This window comes from Mus caroli, unplaced genomic scaffold, assembly GCF_900094665.2.
Source record: "Mus caroli unplaced genomic scaffold, CAROLI_EIJ_v1.1 scaffold_9985_1, whole genome shotgun sequence".
NCBI lineage: Eukaryota > Metazoa > Chordata > Mammalia > Rodentia > Muridae > Mus > Mus caroli.
This window is the reverse complement of record NW_018390419.1, coordinates 18,545-38,551: the sequence shown is the minus strand read 5'-3', so window position 1 is coordinate 38,551 and position 20,007 is coordinate 18,545. Positions and strand designations below refer to the sequence as shown.

At 36.2% G+C, this 20,007-nt stretch overlaps 1 protein-coding gene across 1 annotated transcript in view; it reads left to right on the top strand.

Annotated features, from left to right (window-relative positions):
• Positions 1-12,938: 12,938 nt before the first annotated feature.
• The window catches only part of LOC115030336 (complement factor H-like), a 20,656-nt gene continuing 13,587 nt past the window's right edge, over positions 12,939-20,007 (top strand). The window contains exon 1 of the mRNA XM_029473869.1: positions 12,939-13,106. Within this exon, the coding sequence (XP_029329729.1) occupies positions 13,034-13,106 (73 nt within the window). The 5' untranslated portion in view covers positions 12,939-13,033. The remainder of the gene's footprint in view (positions 13,107-20,007) is intronic.

The window sequence follows — 20,007 nt, the reverse complement described above, 5'->3', positions numbered from 1 at the left end:
GAACTAACCAGTAGCCCAGAGCTCTTGGCTCTAGCTGCATATGTATCAAAAGATGGCCTAGTAGGTCATCACTGGAAAGAGAGGCCCATGGGACTTGCAAACTTTGTGTGCCCCAGTACAGGGGAATGCCAGGGCCAAAATGTGGGAGTGGGTGGGTAGGGGAGTGGGGGGGGGAGTGTATTGGGGAGTTTTTGGATAGCATTGGAAATGTAAATGAGGAAAATACCTAATAAAAAATTAATTCAAAAAAAATAAAGAAAGAAAGAAGAAAAAAAAAAAGAAATATGAGCATTTGAGTTAATGCAAAGCTCAGAGAAGCCTCAACTAGGCTTGTTTGGCTTTCTTCTGTTTTGCAAACCCTGACTAGGGAAGTTTATGTGACCTTGCCTCTGCTTGCCTCCTGTGAATTTTTTTGAAGCCAAAACAACAATATTACAGATCTATCCAGGTGTTGTTCAAAATAAAGTTTAAACTTAAAATGTATGAAACGTCAAGGAGACTGTACAATCTGCTCAGCCTACTCCATATAGAATTATTATGGATTTGGAAGGTTGTTTTTTTTTTCCTTTGCATCCTGATAATTGTAAAGGGTTTGCTTAGAGTGACCTTGTAATATTTGAAAGGTTTTGCCTCTTGAAATTGCTAATAGACATACATTATATAAAATTTTTTGTTTCTGCTTCGATACAAGAAGCTAGGACTTTTGAATCTTTCAGTGTATATTGTTTGTTATATTGAAAGTATTTTATTAGCTAATGCTTCTGAAAGGAATTTTACTACAAACCTTTGCTCTTATACAATAAGCTTTAAAGTTTGGGGGACTACTTGTTGCTACAGAAAAGATTCAAAAATGATATCTCTTTCAATATTTTGAGCCTCAGTTGTTTCCTTAAAAATTGTGGCTCAGAAAATTCAAGAAAGAAAAGATGGTTGGCTCACTTCAAATTATTTTCAAAAGCTTCCAGGAGATGATAATTGTCTAAGACCTCACCTTAAGCTTACCACAGGAGAACTTAAGCCGTTGATGGATGTTATCATGGAAGAAGCAAAACTAACTGGTGAGAGACAAATCTTTTGCAGAAAGTAGAGGCAGCTTCTGTAATCAATCCTTAACTGCATGTTCTAGTTATTGTTACTCAATGGGCCCACAGCAATTCTTTGGCAGAGAGCATTAATGTGGATTCATCTCTCTTCACCTCCAAGAAAAGTTTTAACATCCTATTATGAAGCTGTTACAGTGTTAATAAAGAATCGTAGGATAGAATCATGAAGGTATTTTGGAAAGAATGTCTTAAAAGTCTAATGAGGCATCTATTCCTTGTTTCAAGCAGCAACTAAATTGGTTATTGCAGAATATTGGTATTTGGCTTACAGCATAGAAAAAGTTTTAGGCAAAATTGATAATCATTACCAAAATAAGTTGTTAAAATTTGTGTCTATGCATGCTTTTGTATTTCCTGTATATTTATGCATTCATCCTATAAAGAATACATCTACTGTATTCAAAATAAGTCCTTATATGGAAGAGAAAAATCAAGCTTCAATTTGTATACTGATAGCCACTATGTGTGTATGTATATATATGTATACACACACATAGATTACATATATATATATGTAATCTATGTGTATATATATATATGTATATATATATGTATGTATGTATGTATATGTATATATATAATCTCAGGGTTTGCAATTGCTTGAAGTTGTTCCTTATTTAGGTACTGCTAATTCTTAAAATTTGCAATTGTTTATGCATATACAACTCAAGTTAAGAGAAAACATTGTTCCTTTAAAGGACTGTCCTTGAACATTTAAGAACTCATCCTGGATTTCCTGGACAAGATCCCTTAAGACAATTCCACTCCAGATTTGTATCCCAGGCATATTATAGGCCTTACACAAGAACAATTGGCCATATGATCTCATTCTTTACATCATCAAAATAGTAATGGGTTGAGATAATAATTTGGTAGTTTCAGAGAATGTGCATATCAAATTGTAAAGACTGGTTCTCAATGTCCTCAGATTCTACCTCTACCACATAATGGTGTTAATTCTCAAGGACATATACTTAATCAATTACTGTAAATGGATACTCATATTTCTGATTTTAGAAAAATAAAATATACACATTTGGCTATTGATACCTTTTCAGGCTTTCTAGTTTCAACTGCTCTAACAAGAGTAGCAACTAGGAATGTAATTAGTCATTGACTATGTTAATTTTTTTATGCTTGTTTTTCCATATCAGATTAAATCAGATAATGGAATTGGCTATTACAGTCAAGCACTTGAGATGTTTCGTCAACAATTTAATGTCCCTGTTACTGTTTTTTTGTTTTGTTTTGTTTTGTTTTGTTTTGTATTGTTTTGTTTTATACTTCTCAAGGACAAGGTATTATGGAACTTTACAAACAATATCTTCTTAAAAAAAAAAAAAGGAGGAATTTTATCCACATGCACGTTATTTAAATCACTCTTTTTTATTTTTTAAAAATTAGGATGGCAAAGAACTCTTTGCTGAGTGTCTATAGCATCCTACAACTAGGCATACTCATGCCTAGGTGAGATGGAAGGATCCACTTATTGGCATACGGCATGATCCTGATCATATATCTATTTAATGTAGGGAAGAGGGCATGTTTGTGTTTTTTTCAACAGAATCCTGCAGGAACTTGCTAGCTGCCAGAGTGATTGGTGTGACATGCTGACACAAAAGGATAATGCTGAGCTGTAAGCTTTCTAAGTTCGCTGACAATGATGACAAGAAAGCTGTATTGTGTATATGTTCTTGACCCAACTCTGCTTGCCTACGTCCCAGATTAGACAAGCTGTCTTGCTTCAATCTTTTAGACCTTGTAGGACAGAGAACATAGAGAGTGTTGAAATTTACTTAAAAAAATTAATCAAAGGGGGGAGTTAAAATGACCCTTCTCTTTCCTTATTCTGACTCAATCATTGACAGGTATAGAAATAAATCCAATATTTGAGTTTCTATTATTAAGATAGCTAAAAATCTTTATTAAACAGCTAAGTTAACTCGGAGCATAGCCTGTGGTATTTATATGAGAAGTAACAGTTTTTAGGTTGATTCTCAAAGCTACTTCCCCCTCACCCCCACATATGGAGGCCAGAATCTCGGTTTGATCATTTCTAATTTGCAACTGAATAGAAGTACCTGTGACTTCCCCAAAGCAAACTTAAATCTTCTTCCTTTCAAATTCTGACTTTGTATTTCAAGCAGGTCAGTTACCTCCATATTGTATAAACTTCAGCAAAGCTCAGATGGAAATTACTCATCTCTATGAAGAGATACATTGAGTGCGTATCATGGCTTTGGTCTAAAAGGGAAAAGGATGTGCTATGAGAGCTGGCAATCAAGGACGGACCACTGGTCTATGGCTCTTATCAAGCTAAGACAGAGGCCAGTGCCAAGAGGCCATGTTTGCTCATAACACTAAAAGGCTTCATTTGGGCAGATAAATGCAAACAAGCAGACTGTATTCTCTGAGATGGGTCAAAAAGAGTCAAATAGATTCAGACCTAAGATAGACGTAGTGGCCAGCCACTATAATTCCCAGGCAAGACCATGGAGCATAAGTAAATTTTATGCCCCAGTCCAGCTAATTTTAATAAATATAAAGGGAAGAAATGTGACACCCCACCACCACCACCACCACTAGCAGGCTGGCTCAGACCTTGTTTGCCACAGTTGCTATATGTTAATTATGCCTAGCAAAACTTGCAGGCAAAATGCCTTTGTAGATCCAAGTGTTGGTGGTTAGGTTGGTGTTTAAGTTTCTACTTTGACAACATGCAAAGTATCTTCCTGTACAAAAGATGATTGCCTGTATGGGTGAAGGTCCTATGTATGCGCCAGTTCAATTTTGCTATGCTCAGTGAGTTGCACAAGTATTGTATTTCAAAATATGGCCTTGCCTTCAATTTGTGGGGTACACTGTATAGTATTGCTAAGAGCCTGTGTTGTTTGGAAGTGACCCGTTTAACATCAATTCGATTAGATGTAGCCTAATTCCAGTACTAAAAACGTCATTGGTATCAATATTTGTTCACTGGGGCTCTGTCTCTTCACATTGTTTGGGGGCTCAATTTATATTCTCTTCACATTTGTATATATTTTATTAATCTTGTACTGTATGACATTTTTTATAATATCTGTGAAATGACCCTTAAATTTGATGTCCCTCCCTGTGTTGTTTTCTTTGTCTCCCCTTCAGTATCCATAGCTACTTTATTTCCCAATCCTAAGGAAACAATCTCTCTCTCTCAATCACTTACTATATACCTAACCTCTGTTGTTGTATAGACTATACCTTGGCTTTCTTTGACTTAACGACTAATATCCACATATAAGCAAAAACATCTTTCAGAGTCTGGGTTACCTCACGCAGGATGATTTTTCTGTCTATTTCATGATTTCATGTGTGTGTGTGTGTGTGTGTGTGTGTGTGTGTGTGTGTGTGGTATGTGTGTGTGAGTGTGTATGTATCTAACACTTTATTCATTGACCAGGCCAAATACATATTTGGAATCTCATGTTAATTGGATGCACAAGATGGACAATTAGTTAGAGACTTTATTTTGCTCCTCAGATAATTTCTGTGCGAATCCACCACATGTGGCAAATGCTACTATAGTAACAAGGCCCATGGCTAAATATCCATCTGATGACAGATTACATTATGAATGTAATAAACCTTTTGAACTATTTGGGGAAGTAGAAGTGGTGTGTCAAAATGGGATTTGGACAGAACAACTGAAATGCAAATGGAGAACATCTTATTCCCTAATGTTTATTTGACAATGTAATGACTGTACATTATTGAAAATAAACTGAAGTAATTCTTTTTAAATTTTTTAATTATCTAATTATTTTATTTATTTACATCCCATATGTTGCTTCCTTCCTTGTACCCTTTCCCAGAATTCTTCCCCCATTCCTTGTCCACTTTGCTTCTGAAGAGGGTGTCTTTTATTCCCCTTACATGGACCATCAACTTTATAAAGCCTAGGTGCATCCTTTCAATTGGAGGCTAGACAAGGCAATCCTCTATGTGCACTTTGATTGTTAGCTTAGTCTCTGCAATGTCCCAGGTGTCCAGGGTAGTTGACACTGTTGGACTTCCTATGGGGTTGCCATATCCCTCAGCTCATTCAATTCTTCCTGCAATCCTTCCATAGGGTTCTCAGACATCATTCTTATGCCTAGCTATAAGCTTTCAATTTCTTTCAATCAGCTTCTAGTAGAACCACTCAGAGGAGAGCAATCTTGGGTTACTGTCTACAAGTCCAACACAGCATCATCAGGAATAATACCAGAGTTTGGTGCCTGGCCCTGGTATGGATCCAAAATTAGGCCAGTCACTGGTGTGTCATTTCTTCAGTATCTATTTCATTTTAGTCCCTGCATTTACTTTAGACAGAAACAATTTGGCGTCAAAAAATTTGAAGGTAGGTTGGTGTCCCTACCCTTCCAATGGGGTTTCTATCTACTGGAGATGGGTTATTCAGGTTCTATCTCCCTAGTCTTGAGCATTTCAGTTTAAAACCACACACATTGAATCTGGGGAACCTCCACCATTCCGAATCTCTGGGACTTTTTAGAGGTTCCTATTACCACAACCCCCACAGCTGCATATTTCTGTTCATTCCTTTGGCCATCTGAGCATCTCTCATTTTTAAAATCATATTACTGATGTTGCCCCTTTTTCCTCCCTCTTCCCTCTGACTCCCCATGGCTATTTTGCTCCCCCTTCTAAGTGGGATTGAAGCATCCTGCCTTGGACATTTCTTCTTGCTGAATGTTTTATGATCCATTGAGTGTATCATGGATATTTTGTACTTTTTGATTAATACCCACTTATCAGTGAATATATATTATGCATATTTTTGAGTATAGATTACCTCACTCACAATGATATTTTCTAGTACCCCTCATTTGCCTGCAAAGTTTTAATAAACTTTGTCCTTGTTTTAATTGATGAGTAGTTTTCCATTGAATATATGGACCACATTTTTCAAATCTATTCTTTGGTTGAGGGACATCTCAATTGTTTCTGGTTTTCTGGCTACCAATAAGACTGCTTTGAATAGAGTGGAGCAGGTGTCCTTATGGTATGGTTAAATATCATTCAAGTATATGTCCAAGAGTAGTAGAGCTTGATCTTCAGGTAGAACTATTTCCAGTATTATGAGGAAGTATCAGACTGAGTTGTATAAATTTGCAATACTACCAGCTACTAAGGGGTCTTCCCCTTTCTACTTTTTTTTTTTAAGATATTTTCTTTATTTACATTTCAAATGTTATCCCTTTTCCTGGTTTCCCCTCTGAGAACCCACAGTCCCTTCTCTGCTACCTCTGCTAACTAACCCACCCACTCCCACTTCCATGTCTTAGGATTACCCTACACTGGGGCATTGACCCTTCTCAGGACCAAGGGCCTCTCCTCTCATCGATGCCAGATAAGGCCACACTCTGCTACATACGCAGCTGGATCCAAGGGCCCCTCCATACTTACTCTTTGGTTGATGGTTTAGTCCCTGGGAGCTCTGAGGATACTGGTTAGTTCATATTTTTGTTCCTCCTATGAAGCTACAAGCTCCTTCAGCTCCTTCAGTCCTTGACTATTTGGTCTTAGCCATTCTGTTTAGTGTAATGTCAGGGTCATTTTGATTTGCATTTCCATGATGTCTAAGGATGTTGTTTTTGTAATTTTCTTTTTTTAGTTGACCACAATTTCTCTTCCTCCATTCCTCTCAGCTCTCTCATACCTTCTTTCACACCAGAAGAAGATCCTCTTGCTTCAGAAAGGAATAGGCCTCCCCTCCAGGAGACAACAGCCAAGAATGACAAAACAGGATATATTAAGACAAGTCAAAAGTCTTGATCGATGCTGAACAAGGCAATCTAATGAGAGGAGAAAGATCCCAGGAGCAGGCAAAAAAGTGTGATGTATGGGCCTGTTTAGATAGTTTACCTGCTCTTGATTTAATTTTGTTATGTGGCATCTGTCTAGAAAACCATGCAGTTTATCTAGATTTTCCACTTTTGTTGAGTATAGACATTTATAGTAGCATCTGTTAATTTTTTTGAATTTCCTCTGTTTCTGTTATGTCTCCCTTTTCATTTCTGATTTTATTAATTTGGATTCAGTCTCTTGACACCTTACTTAGTTTTTCTAGGGGTTTGTCTATCTTGTTGATTTTTCAAAATGCCAGCTTCTGGTTTTGCTGGTTCTTTGTATTGTTTTCTTTGTTTCTATTTGGTTAATTTCAGCCCTGAGTTTAACTATTTCCTGCCTTCTACTCCCTCCTGAGTGAGTTTGCTTCTTTTTGTTCTAGAGCTCTCAGGTGTGCTGTTAAGTTGTTAGTGTAAGATTTCTCCAGTTTCCTTACAAGGACACTTAGTGCTATGAACTTTCCTCTTAACACTGCTTTCATTGTAACCCATAGGTTTGGATATGATATGTCAACATTTTCATTAAATTCCAGGAACTCTTTAATTTCTTTCTTTATTATTTGCCTGACCAGGTTATCTTTGAGTAGAGATTTTTTTTTTTTTCAGTTTCCATGTGTATGTGGGCTTTCTGTTGTTTTTGCTGTTATTGAAGACCAGTTTTAGTCTGTGGTGATCTGATAGGGTGCATGGGATTATTTCAATCTTCTTGTATCTGTTGAGGCCTTTATTTGACTGTTTATTTGGTCAATTTTGGAAAAGGTACTGTGAGACGCTGATAATAAGTTATATAAGGAAATATGGAATGCTTTACAAATTTGAGTGGCATCCTTCTACAGGATCCCTACTAACCTCTATATTATTCAAATTTTTGTATATAAGATGCAGAAGCAAGCACACATATGAACTTCTATTTTTTTGTTTGATTTGTTTTGATTTGTTTTGTTTTGTTTTGTTTTGTGTTTTATGTTTTGTGTTTCGTTTTTGAGACAGGGTTTCTCTGTGTAGCCCTGGCTGTCCTGGAACTCACTTTGTAGACCAGGCTGGCCTCAAACTCACAAATCTGCCTGCCTATTCCTCCCAAGTGCTAGGATTAAAGGCATGTGCCACCAATGCCCGGCACACATATGAACTTCTAATATTTGTCACATTGAAATAATAAACCGTTCAAGCAATTATACAAAGGAGTTAAATTTTTCACTAGATATATGATTCTATCACTATAATAATATTCACATTAAAAACTATAAATATTTGGCATTACTTATAAACATGAAATGAGCCACTTGTAAGGCATGATTTTATTGCAATAAAGATACATATTAGCCAAGGCAACTCTTATGAGGAATAACATATAATTGGAGGTGGCTTACAAGTTAACATATTTATTCCATTATCATCATGGTGGGATGTATGGCAGTATCAAGGCAGACCTGATATTGACAATGAAGCTGAGGATTCTACATCTTAATCCATATGCAGCAGAAGATGATGTGTCACACTGAGCATAGCATGACTACAGAAAATCTCAAAACCTGCCTCCACAGTGACACACTTCATCTCTATCAAGTCCATCCTACTTTAACACACCTACTTTAACACATCCTACTTTAACACACCTTCTAAATCACACCTTCTAATAGTGTGATTTCCTATGGACAAGCAGTCAAGCATATGAGTATTTGGGGAACACAGCTACTGAAACTACCACATACAGATACATACTCTGTAAGTAAATTAATAAAGGACTTAAACTAACAATAAATATAAATTAATTTATAAAAACTCTATTTGAATCTAGAGTTAATAGGGTAAAGGGTTACTATTCATTATCTTAAAGAGTTTTTAACTTACACTGGGCAGACTTGTCTTATAAATATTTTGATAGTGGAAAAGTGATATTTGTTCAGCAGATAATAATGAGTTTACATTTTTTTCTGTTTTTTTTTTTAGAATTAATATTTTTATTAGGTATTTTCCTCATTTACACTTCCAATGCTATCCAAAAAGTCCCCAATACACTCCCCCCCCCATTCCCCTACCCACCCACTCCCACTTTTTGGCCCTAGTGTTCCCCTGTACTGGGGCATATAAAGTTTGCATGTCCAATGGGCCTCTCTTTCCAGTGATGGCCGACTAGGCCATCTTTTGATACATATGCAGCTAGAGTCAAGAGCTCTGGGGTACTGGTTAGTTCATAATGTTGTTCCACCTATAGGGTTGCAGTTCCCTTTAGCTCCTTGGGTACTTTCTCTAGCTCCTCCATTGGGGGCCCTGTGATCCATCCAATAGCTGACTGTGAGCATNCACTTCTGTGTTTGCTAGGCCCCGGCATNGTCTCACAAGAGACAGCTATATCTGNGTCCTTTCAGCAAAATCTTGCTAATGTATGCAATGGTGTCAGCATTTGGAAGCTGATTATGGGATGGATCCATGGATATGACAGTCTTTAGATGGTCCATCCTTTCGTCACAGCTCCAAACTTTTTTTCTGTTATACATGTAGACAATCATTTGTTCATATAAATATACATATACACACATACACACACACATATATATAATATATGTATATACACATATACCTATTATATATACATATATATTATAAAACATATTATATAATATACATTGTGTAATATATATTTTACATACATATGTGTGTGCATGTGTGTCCGGGCGTGCACATTATAACAATTTGGTAATGGGGAGGAATAATTCACCATAGCTCCTGTTTGACTAAGGTAGCCAGTCAATGTTTGAAAAACCCTGTGTAATTAAATGTAATTATTAGAAGGTTAGGCATTTAAAATAGATTTAAACCAACACTGTTTTCAGTGTGCCTTGGTATATTAATCAGGTTTTTCTAGAGTAACAGAACATATGGAATGAATCTCTCTCTCATATATATATGGGGATTGTTTGGGGGAGCACCCTCATAGAAGCAGGGGGAAGGGGTGGGATAGGGTGTTTCCAGGGTGGGACCTGGGAAAGGGATAACATTTAAAATATAAATAAAGAAAGTATCCACCAAAAATGTCAAAGGAAGAAAAGAGAGAGAGAGAATTTCAGGTCTTGAAGACAAGATAGAAGAAATGGAAATCCCAGTCAAATGAAATATTAATTCTAAAAAGAAATAAAAACCAAGGTACAACACATACAGTAGCCAACATTTTCTGTATGATTAGTTATCAAAATAAGGAGATACTCTTAACAAAACATGAAAAAAAATGTATCCTATTATAAAGAAAGAGATGCTTAACAGGGTAAAATAGTCTCATAGGAAAAGAAATAGAGTTACAGAAAGAGAAAATTCCCATGATGTTTAAAAATGAAACACAACATGTGTACATGACATAGAGTATTTTGAAGTTGAAAGGGAAAAACATTCACTCACATAAAGGCAGGCACATAAAATTAACAAATGATTTTTTCAATAATGATTATGAGAGGCAGAGGACCTAGAAAGATCATGTGTAAACTCTAAAACCTTGCACCCTCCTCAAATAGTAACTTGAAATGCATCAAAGACATAAGCCTAAAACCTGAAACACATGTCTAGACAAAATGATAGGCAAAGTCCTGCATGATATAGGTGTGTGAAAGAACTTTCTAAATATAACTCCATTTGTGCAATATTTAATTTCAACACGAGACATGAGGAACTTCTAAAACCTAAAAATCTCTTGCACAACTCAGGAAACAATCGACAGGATGAAGAGGAAACCTACTAAGGGAGGGAGATCTTTTCTAGTGATACATGTGAGAAAAGACTAATATCAGAAATACAAAAGAACTCAGAAAGCAACAAATATCCCATACAAAAATAAATGTCCCGTTCAAAAACAGGCCTGGGATATGCACAGAGAGTATCCAAAAGAAAAAACAAAAGATTTATGTCAAGTCTTATTGCATCCTGTTATGGAGTATTTGGTTAATATTTCTTGGACACCTGTTCTTTTTTGAAATAAAATGAAAGAGTAGTGGATCTGGGGAAAGGGGAGGGAGGTAGAGGGTAAACTGGAAAAAAATGGAGGGAGAGGACACTGCTGTTGGGATGCATTAAATGAAAGATGAGTAATAAAAAGAAAAGAGATAAAAGAAGATGAAGAATGGCTAATAAATTTCTCAAACAAGGATCTTGAACTCTAGTAGTTAGGAAAATGTAAATCAAAACAACTCTTTAGTTTTAACATGTCTCTGTCAGCATTGTGAAGATTAACAACTACCACCAATACCAAAATTACAGCAAAACTCTGACAACAAATGCTGGTGGAAATGGAAACCTCATGAGACTTCTATTATGTTGAAAACTGGTGCAGCCATAATGGAAATCAATACAGAGAATCCTCAATATGTCTAAAATAAATCTACCTCATGTTGTAGCAGTACCAGACCTTGATAAATGCCAAATCGGTTGACATCTTGACCCACATATACTTGCTCATCTATGTTCATCGCTGTTCTTTCCACAGTAGATAATGAATGAAAGCAACCTAAATGTTCTTCGAATGATGAGCAGATCATAAACATTCCTGGCATATACAATATGGAATATCATTCAACTATAAAGAAAAGTGAAATCATAAACTTTTAAGGAAAATGGGTGAACCAGAAAAGATTGTATGGAGTATGGTAACCCAGACCCATGAAGACAAAGTTCACATAATCTCCCTTATTAGAGAGGTCTAGCTCCAAATCTTCACATGCAAGGCTATACACTGAAGCAACTGCAGAAACGAGAAAGGTATCTATAGACCATTGCCACAGTAGTAGGTTGGATGAGCAACAGAAAGGAGAATAGGATACAAATTATTTAGCAGGAGGAATAGGAAAAAAAGGAGAGGGTGACATACTTAGGGAAGTTGAAGGAGAAAAACACAAGAGGAAGAATATTGAAATAGTGCATGGGAATGTCATTAGGAATCATATTATTAACTCCTAACTCAAAATAATGTGTGTGTGCATGTGCGTGTGCATGTGTGTGTGTGTGTGTGTGTGTGTGTGTGTGTATACATGCACACACATACAGTTCTATATGTGAAGGCCCATATGTACAACCAAAACCATCTAACAAACAACAGTACTAGACAAGAGAAGCACTCTTCTGATTTGTTGGTCAAGGTTGTCTAATAGAAGTCAAGATACTGATGACTGTTTCCATGACACTTTGTTGTCCCCAAGAGGTAGATAATTCTAAATTGTGTATTCGATGTAGCCGCCTGCAGCCACACTAACTGGGTTCCTGAATGGGAGGCCAGAGCTGTATGGAAGAAAACGGCGAAAGAAATAATGAAGGGCAAGACATGTTTCTGTTCAAGGCTCCAAAGTTTACTAAGAGTCTGTGCTTATAAAGGAGGGAGACCCATCCCCTGCCAATCCATTCTTGTTGTCATCTGTTGCCAACCTGTAGGTGGATCTGCCGGATGCTGTCTCCAGAATATCTCAAGGGCCTTTCAGTAGGTAGCAGTGTCTTAGAGAAGAGCAGCAGCAAGGGACAGAACAATAGAGCCATCTAAGTCTGAAGGTTCCACCCCAGGTGATCCGCATATTCAGTGGCAGCAAAGTCTGAATCAGCCTGCTTCAAGGCTGGGGGAGGCTACAATTCCATATCACAGGTCCCAAATGATTCTAAGCTGAATCTGTTCTGAAATTTCCTACCTGATGTATAGCATTCATTTTATTAGAAGTAGCTATGTAAGCTTACAAAGAAAAAAAAAAAAAAAAAAAAAAAACACAACCACCCTAACCAGCTATTGTGCCTATAAGCCAAGAGTAATTTATTCTCTCATCTTCCTTTCTGCATAACAATTTGACTGACCAAAAAACTGGCACTAAAAATTGAATATTAAATTACTTCATAAATGTAAAATGATTAACTTATTATTGTGAAATAGTTGATTGAATATTGTTTATTTTGCCCCTCCCTTTTGAACTTTGATGTTTACCAAACTGGATGCCAATAATACACTGAAGTTCAATGTCATACACAGCATTGTTAATGACAGGGTTTCCAGAAGGACCACCACTCTGGAGCTTTAAGCTTTAGAACATGGGGTTCAGTTTCATGTTGCTCTTATCCAATATCCTCCTAACTGCATGGCTTTCTACTGCTAAAGGGGAAGGTAAGTGGAAGCAGATCTGAAACATGCAATTTCTAGTAAAATATTTTTAACTCCTGTATGTCTATGAGAATATTTTAAATTTATTTTAACTTTGATAAAGCAGTATTAATAAAAACTAAATTATAAAATATTTTAGGTAAAAACAAAACATATTGATAGTAAAAATAAATTTATTTTTGGAAATAATCTCTGATAAGCAATAAGAGAGAAAAATTGACTAAAGGGATTTTCTCAGTTCTCTAATTTGAAAAATATGAATAGCCTCTAAATTATAATTTGGAGAGAAAAAGAAATTCATCTTGTAAATGTGTAAATAGTATATATAAGAAGATTAAATTTCAAAGTGAAATTTCACCTAAAGGAATACAGCCATTGAACAGGGAAAAAGTACCTGATAGAGTCTAAATATATCTAGGTCGATGTGGGATTGATTTCATCTCCACAAACTAGATATATTTTAATTTCATAGTCATTAAAATGAGTAACTTTTCCTATTTCAAACAAATTATATTGCAGATAATGGACATGCCTTTAATAAGATAAGAAAGAATTATGTTATTTTGTAACAGTATTTATTTTCCTGTTTGTTTGTTTGCTAATGTTTCCACAAAATGAGGGGTATTTATGGAATTTCTCAGTCCCCATATTACATTTATTTTAAGATACACCCTTTCTCATTTTGTATCATTTCAGAGATTTAAGGTCATTTTCTTATGCTATAAATTTGAATTCACTTTGAATTGTTGTCACAGGAAAGCATTCATTCAATGAAAGAAAAGTCCATCTGTGAAATGACAAAAAAAAAATTGGCTTTCATTATTTTATACTTTTATAATTTTGATATTTTAATATAATTATATTGCTCTTCTTATTTCTTCACAACTGCCCCATACTCCCCTCCTTCTTCTCTGATTCAGGTTTTCTTTTTTACCCAATTATTATTGCACACATATTTCTATATCTATATACATATATATCTATACCTAAATAACATTCTTCTTAGTCCATTCAATATGATTTGTAAATACTGTATGACTTATATTCTGTACAGTATGGAGAATAATAGTCACACGTTTTCTTTTGAATGAGTGAGTTCACAAAGTATACAGCAAGAAAAGCAAAAGAACACGTAATGAGAAAGAGATAGATAAATAAGTGACACAGACAGACTGAACAATGATAGACAGACAGAGAACATTATTTCAGGAGCTACGAAGTCCAATACTGATCTTCTAAGGTAGCTAATTTGTGGCAGCTAACTTATCACAGCTATCTGGGCTTCCCCTCTGAAAGTCTTCCTGCATGATACTTCTAAATAATAGAACAGAGAGCAACAGTAGAGATCACATAATCAAACCAGGTGCTCTCAGTTTCCAGCAGGAACTGACTAGAAAAGTTGAAACAATAAGATGAAGTTTCCAGTTGTGTTTCTCAACCTCATCTCCTGTAGATAAATAGGCTGTCTGATATTTCAGTTGTTTATATCTACTCTTCCTGGGAATCCAAATGCAGAACTCGGGCTAGACGCCTGACCCTGCTTCCTCTGGGAGTTATCTGACATCAAGGCTAATGACATTATCTTTCTATTAATTTTTTTCCTTTTTTGTGGGAGCTTCATGCATTGGGACACAGTTCTACCCTTTAAACTTTAGTTCGCTGACATAAAATAGCTTGCCTCATTTATTTATTCAAGTTATTATCAGCAGCAAATTTGATAATATTATTTTGGCTTTCTATCATCCATCTATTTATGTATGCATGTATGTATCTATCTATACATTTATCTATCATCTGTCATCTCTATGATCTTGTGATTGTAAAACAATCTTTATTCTTTTTTTCTCTTTTATGAAAAAGAGATTCTTTTTATTTCCTTTATTATTGGATATTTTATTTATTTATATTTGAAATGTTATCCCCTCCCCAATTTCCCCCCAGAACCTCCCTATCCCATCTACCCTCCTCCTGCTTCTATGGGTGTGTGCCCCCACCCACCTACCAACCTACACTTCCCTGCCTCCCCTCGCATTCTGTTAACCTGAGACATCAAGCTTCCATAGGACCAAGGGCCTTTTATTCCCTTGATGCCCTACAAGGCCATCCTCTGCTACATATATGTCTGGAGCCATGGATCCCTCCATGAATACCCCTTGGTTGGTAGTTTAGACCCTAGGAGCTCTAATTGGTTGATATTGATGTTCTTCTTATGGGGTTGCAAACCCCTTCAGCTCCTTCAGTCCTTTCTCTAAGTCATCTATTGGGGGCCCCATGATCAGTTCAATGGTTGTCTGTGAGCATCCACCACTGTATATGTCAGGCTCTGGCTTAGCCTCTCAGGAGACAGCTATATCAGGCTCCTGTCAGCATACACTTCTTGGCATCCACAATAGTGTCTGTGTTTGGTGACTGTATATGGGTTGGATCTCCCAGTAAGGCATTCTCTGGGTGGCTTTTCCTTCCCTCTCTGTTCCACACTTTGTCTCCTTATTTGATCCTGTGAGTATTTCCTTCCTCCTTCTAAGAAGGACTGAAGCACCCACACTTTGGTCTTCCTCCTTCTTGAGCTTCATGTGGTCTGTAAATTGTATCTTGTGTATTCAAAGCTTTTGAACTAATATCCACTCATCAGTAAATGCATACCATATGTGTTCTTTTGTGGAAAAGAGATTCTTATCTCATACAATATGTCATGATTACAAGTTTCCTCCTCCTTTATGCCTCCCAGTTGCTCCCTCTCTCCTCTCCCATCTAGATCTATCTGTTTTCTATCAAAAGAGTAGGCTTCTAAAACATAACAAGAAAACAAAAATAAATAAAATATAATACAATAATACATAAACTATTGCATTGAATTTGGAAAAGAGAGAACTATGTGTAGCCTCCCACAAGCCTGAAGCAGACTGAGCCAGACCATGACTTTGCTTGCTGCTAAGGCGATTACTAAGGGTGGAGCCTGCCTCCCTGGATCACTCTATTGTTCAGCCACTGCTGCTGCTGTTAACTGCTGGGAGTTGGCCTAGCTATCCCAGAGACTACAAGTGGTCACCTGCAGCTGGGCTCCAAGGATGATTTGTCTGGAATGGGCTTTTCCCTCTCCTTTATAAAACGTGTCCGTCATTAAAAATTTGAATCTTGAGCAGACTAGTTGTCTTGGTTCCACTATTTCTCAACCCGACTAGATTCCCTCTTCTCTTCCAGTTCCAAGATGCCTCCCAGGCTCAAACCTGGACAAGAGAGCTGCAGGCCAGCCCCAACAACTATGGAAGGAAATGAATCCAAGAGAATGCACAATAATCAGAAAACCATTCATTCACATACTTCAGAATCCCATATAAACACTAAACTAAAACTATAATATATACGCAGAGGATGTGGGGCAGAACTATTCAGGGCGTATGTATGCATGATGCTTCAGTCTACAGGAGTTCATATTATATATAAGCAGAGGATGTGGGGCAGGACCATTCAGGGCCTATGTATGCATGATGTTTCTGTCTACAGGAGTTCATATTAGATTTACTAAGTTGATTTGGAGAGCCTTTTTCTCCTGGGATCTTGCATCCCCTGGGATGCTTTATTTTCTTGCTATTTCTGAAAGTTTTCCTGAATTTTGAGGGAAAGGGTTTGATGGATAGATCCATTGGGAGACTAGTGTCCCAAGGTCTCTCTTTTCCACACCAAGCTTTCTACTTGCCCTTGCCGTGTGTGTGTGTGTGTGTGTGTGTGTGTGTGTGTGTGTGTGTGTGTGTGTGTGAAATATGTAGCTCTGGATATGTCTAATGGTTCCTACCTGTTGTAGGAGGAAACCTCTCTGGTCATCAATGAAGAAAGTGCTGATAGACCTGTATAGCCAAATATAATTAGGAATAACTTTATTTCTTTTTCCAACTCAAGTATTAATTTTTTTTACACTAGCTCTTTAGACTCTATTCTCTGGTTCTCTGTCACCCAAGCAATATTGAGTATGAGTTTCATCTTATGGTGTGGGCCTTAATTAAAATCAGACATTGATTTGTTAGACCAATAAGCCCAGTGCCACCATGGCCCTGTCATATTTGGCAAGTAGAACAGCATTGTAGATTAAAGGTTTGGGGACTGGGTTGGTGAATATTATTTTCTTTTGGTAGCTTACAGAGTACTTTCCTCTACTCATGTCCCTAGAACACAGAGATGAAACTTATTAGGTATCCATCAGCTTATTCTTTCCCTGTTCAGTGTGTTGTGTGGGTGTCATCTTCACAAATGTGAACTTGGCAGCTTGGGGAAAAGAAGCTATTGCCTTGGCAATAGCCTGGGTTTTTAAGAGATTTCTGTGACCCCATTTGTCCAATAACTCAATCACATGTAAACCAATACCAGGACTGGAAGTTTTATTTGTTGATCAAATATGGCCAGTTGGGACTCCATGTTATCTATTATTTGGAGACTTCATTAGGACACTTTCATATATATTTAGGAATATTATCTGCAATAAATTTTCATACACCCCCTCAAATATCCTCAATCCTATTTGTCTCTTCCTGTACTCTCTCCTCAGCACCTCCTGTTCTCATTGGCTCTGACACAAAATTCACCTAGAAAACCTATTTTATTTCCCCTCCAAAGGAGACTCGTGTGCCCCCCTAGTCCTTTCCTTTATACTTAATTCCCATGAGCCTATGGATGATAGCTTGATAATCATTTACTAACTGACTAATCTCCACTTATGAGTGAATACATAGCATATTTAACTTCCAGGGTCTGTGAAAAATTTTGTTAGAATTTATATGGGGATTGCATTGAATCTGTATATTACATTTGATAGGATATTTGCCAATACTACATATCCATGAGCATGGAAGTTTTTAACCAGGCTTCTGATGTCTGATTCATTTTTTTCTTGAAAGATTTAAATATTTTATCACATAATCCTTTCAATTGCTTCAGTAGAATTATCTCAAGAGAGTTTACATTGTGTGATGCTATTGTAAATACTATTAATTCATTGACTTCTTTCTCAGTTCATTTATCATTGTATATATTGAAGCTGTTGCTTTTCTGAATTAATTTTATATACAGCTACTTTACTCAAAGAGCTTATTAGATATCCCCCTGTGTGATTTTTTTTTTTGCATCACTTACATATACTATTATACCACCTAGGAAGAAAGATAATTTGACTTCTTTCTTTCTAGTGTGTATCCCCATGATCTCCATCAGTTGTCTTATCAATCTAGCTAAGACTTCAAGTACTATATTGAATAGATAGAGAAATCATGCACAGCCTTGTCTTGTTCCAGATTTTAGTGGACTTGCTGTTCCATCTGACCTGAGGCTGACTATTGTTTTGCTGTAACTGAGTTATCATGTTGATTTAGGCCCCTTTGGTCCCTAACCTCTCCAGAGCTTTTCTCATGAAGGGGTGCTAAAATTTTGTCAGTTACTTAATTCGATGATGCTATGGTTTCTTTCTTTTAGTTTACTATTATAGTTACTATGACTACTGATATACACATGTTGAACCATCCTTGTCTCTCTCAGATGAAGCCCACTTGATGGCTTCATGGTAGATGATCTGTTGGATGTGCCTTTCAATTCTGTTTGCAAGTATTGTATTGAGTATACTCTTAAATCTATATTCATAAGGGAAGTTGTTCTTTATTTCTCTTTATTCATTTATTTTTTATGTGATTTGGATGCCAGGGAAATGTTTGTCAAATCAAATGAGTTGAGCCATGTTCTTTCTGTTTGTAGTTTTTGGAAAAATATGAGGAGTATTGCAATTAACTCTTGTTTGAAAGAATGGTAGAATTCTGCTCTAAAATCCTCTGGGTTTGGGATTATTTTGATTGAGGTATCTCAATGATGGTTTCTATTTTCTTAGGGGTTATAGGTCTCTTTTAATTGTTTTTCTGCCCTTGATTTAACATGGGGAAGTGGTACTTATGATAGAATTACCCATTTTCTTTCAGAGATTCCAGTTTAATGGAGTATATATTTTTAAAGCATGACGTTACAAATTTCTGCACTTTCTTGATGTCATTTTTTTGACTCTTTAATTTCTGATTTTGTTCATTTTGATATCCAGTCTTTACCTTTTAGATAAATTGACATATGGTCTGTCAATCTTATTAAAATTTTAAGAAACAATTCTTTGTTTCATTTATTCTTTGTATTGTTTTCATTGTTTTTACTTTATTGATTTCAGTAATGAATAGATGGTCAGAAGAACATTTATCACAAAATTGCTTTTTTTTTTTTGCCAATTGTTTACTTTTGTTGTGATTCCTTTTTTTTTGATCTACAACTTTCAGGTGTGTTGTTATGTTTCTAGTATAATATTTCTCGAGATGTTTTATTTTTTAATTAGGTACTTCATGCTATAAACGCCTCTATAAACATTCATTGTATTTTTATTTCCATTATATTCTAGAAAATCTTTAAATGCTTCCATAATTTCTGCTTTGAAAGTTTTTCCCATCAGGAGAAGGTTGTTCTGTGTCTATGAGTTTATAAGTGTTCTGTTATTTCTGTTATTCTTATCAGCTTTAATCAATGGTGTTCTCATAGGATACAGGGTATTATTTCAATTTTCTTCTATCTGTTAAGACTTGTTTTGTTACCAAGTATATGATCAATTTCAGAGAAAGTTCTTTAAGGTACTGAGAAGTTATATTTTGTGTTTGGGTGAAATGTCTGTATATAACTATTAAGTTCCTTTGAGTCATAACATCTGTTAATTCTATTAATTCTCTACTTAGTATTTGTCTGGATAACCTGTCCATTGGTGAAAATGAGGTACTGAAGTCTCCCAGTATCACTGTGAATGAGTCTACTTTGTATAAGGTTTAGTACTATTTCCTTTACAAATGTGAGTGCCCTTGTCTCATTTGTGATATAGATGTTAAGAACTGAAAGATTA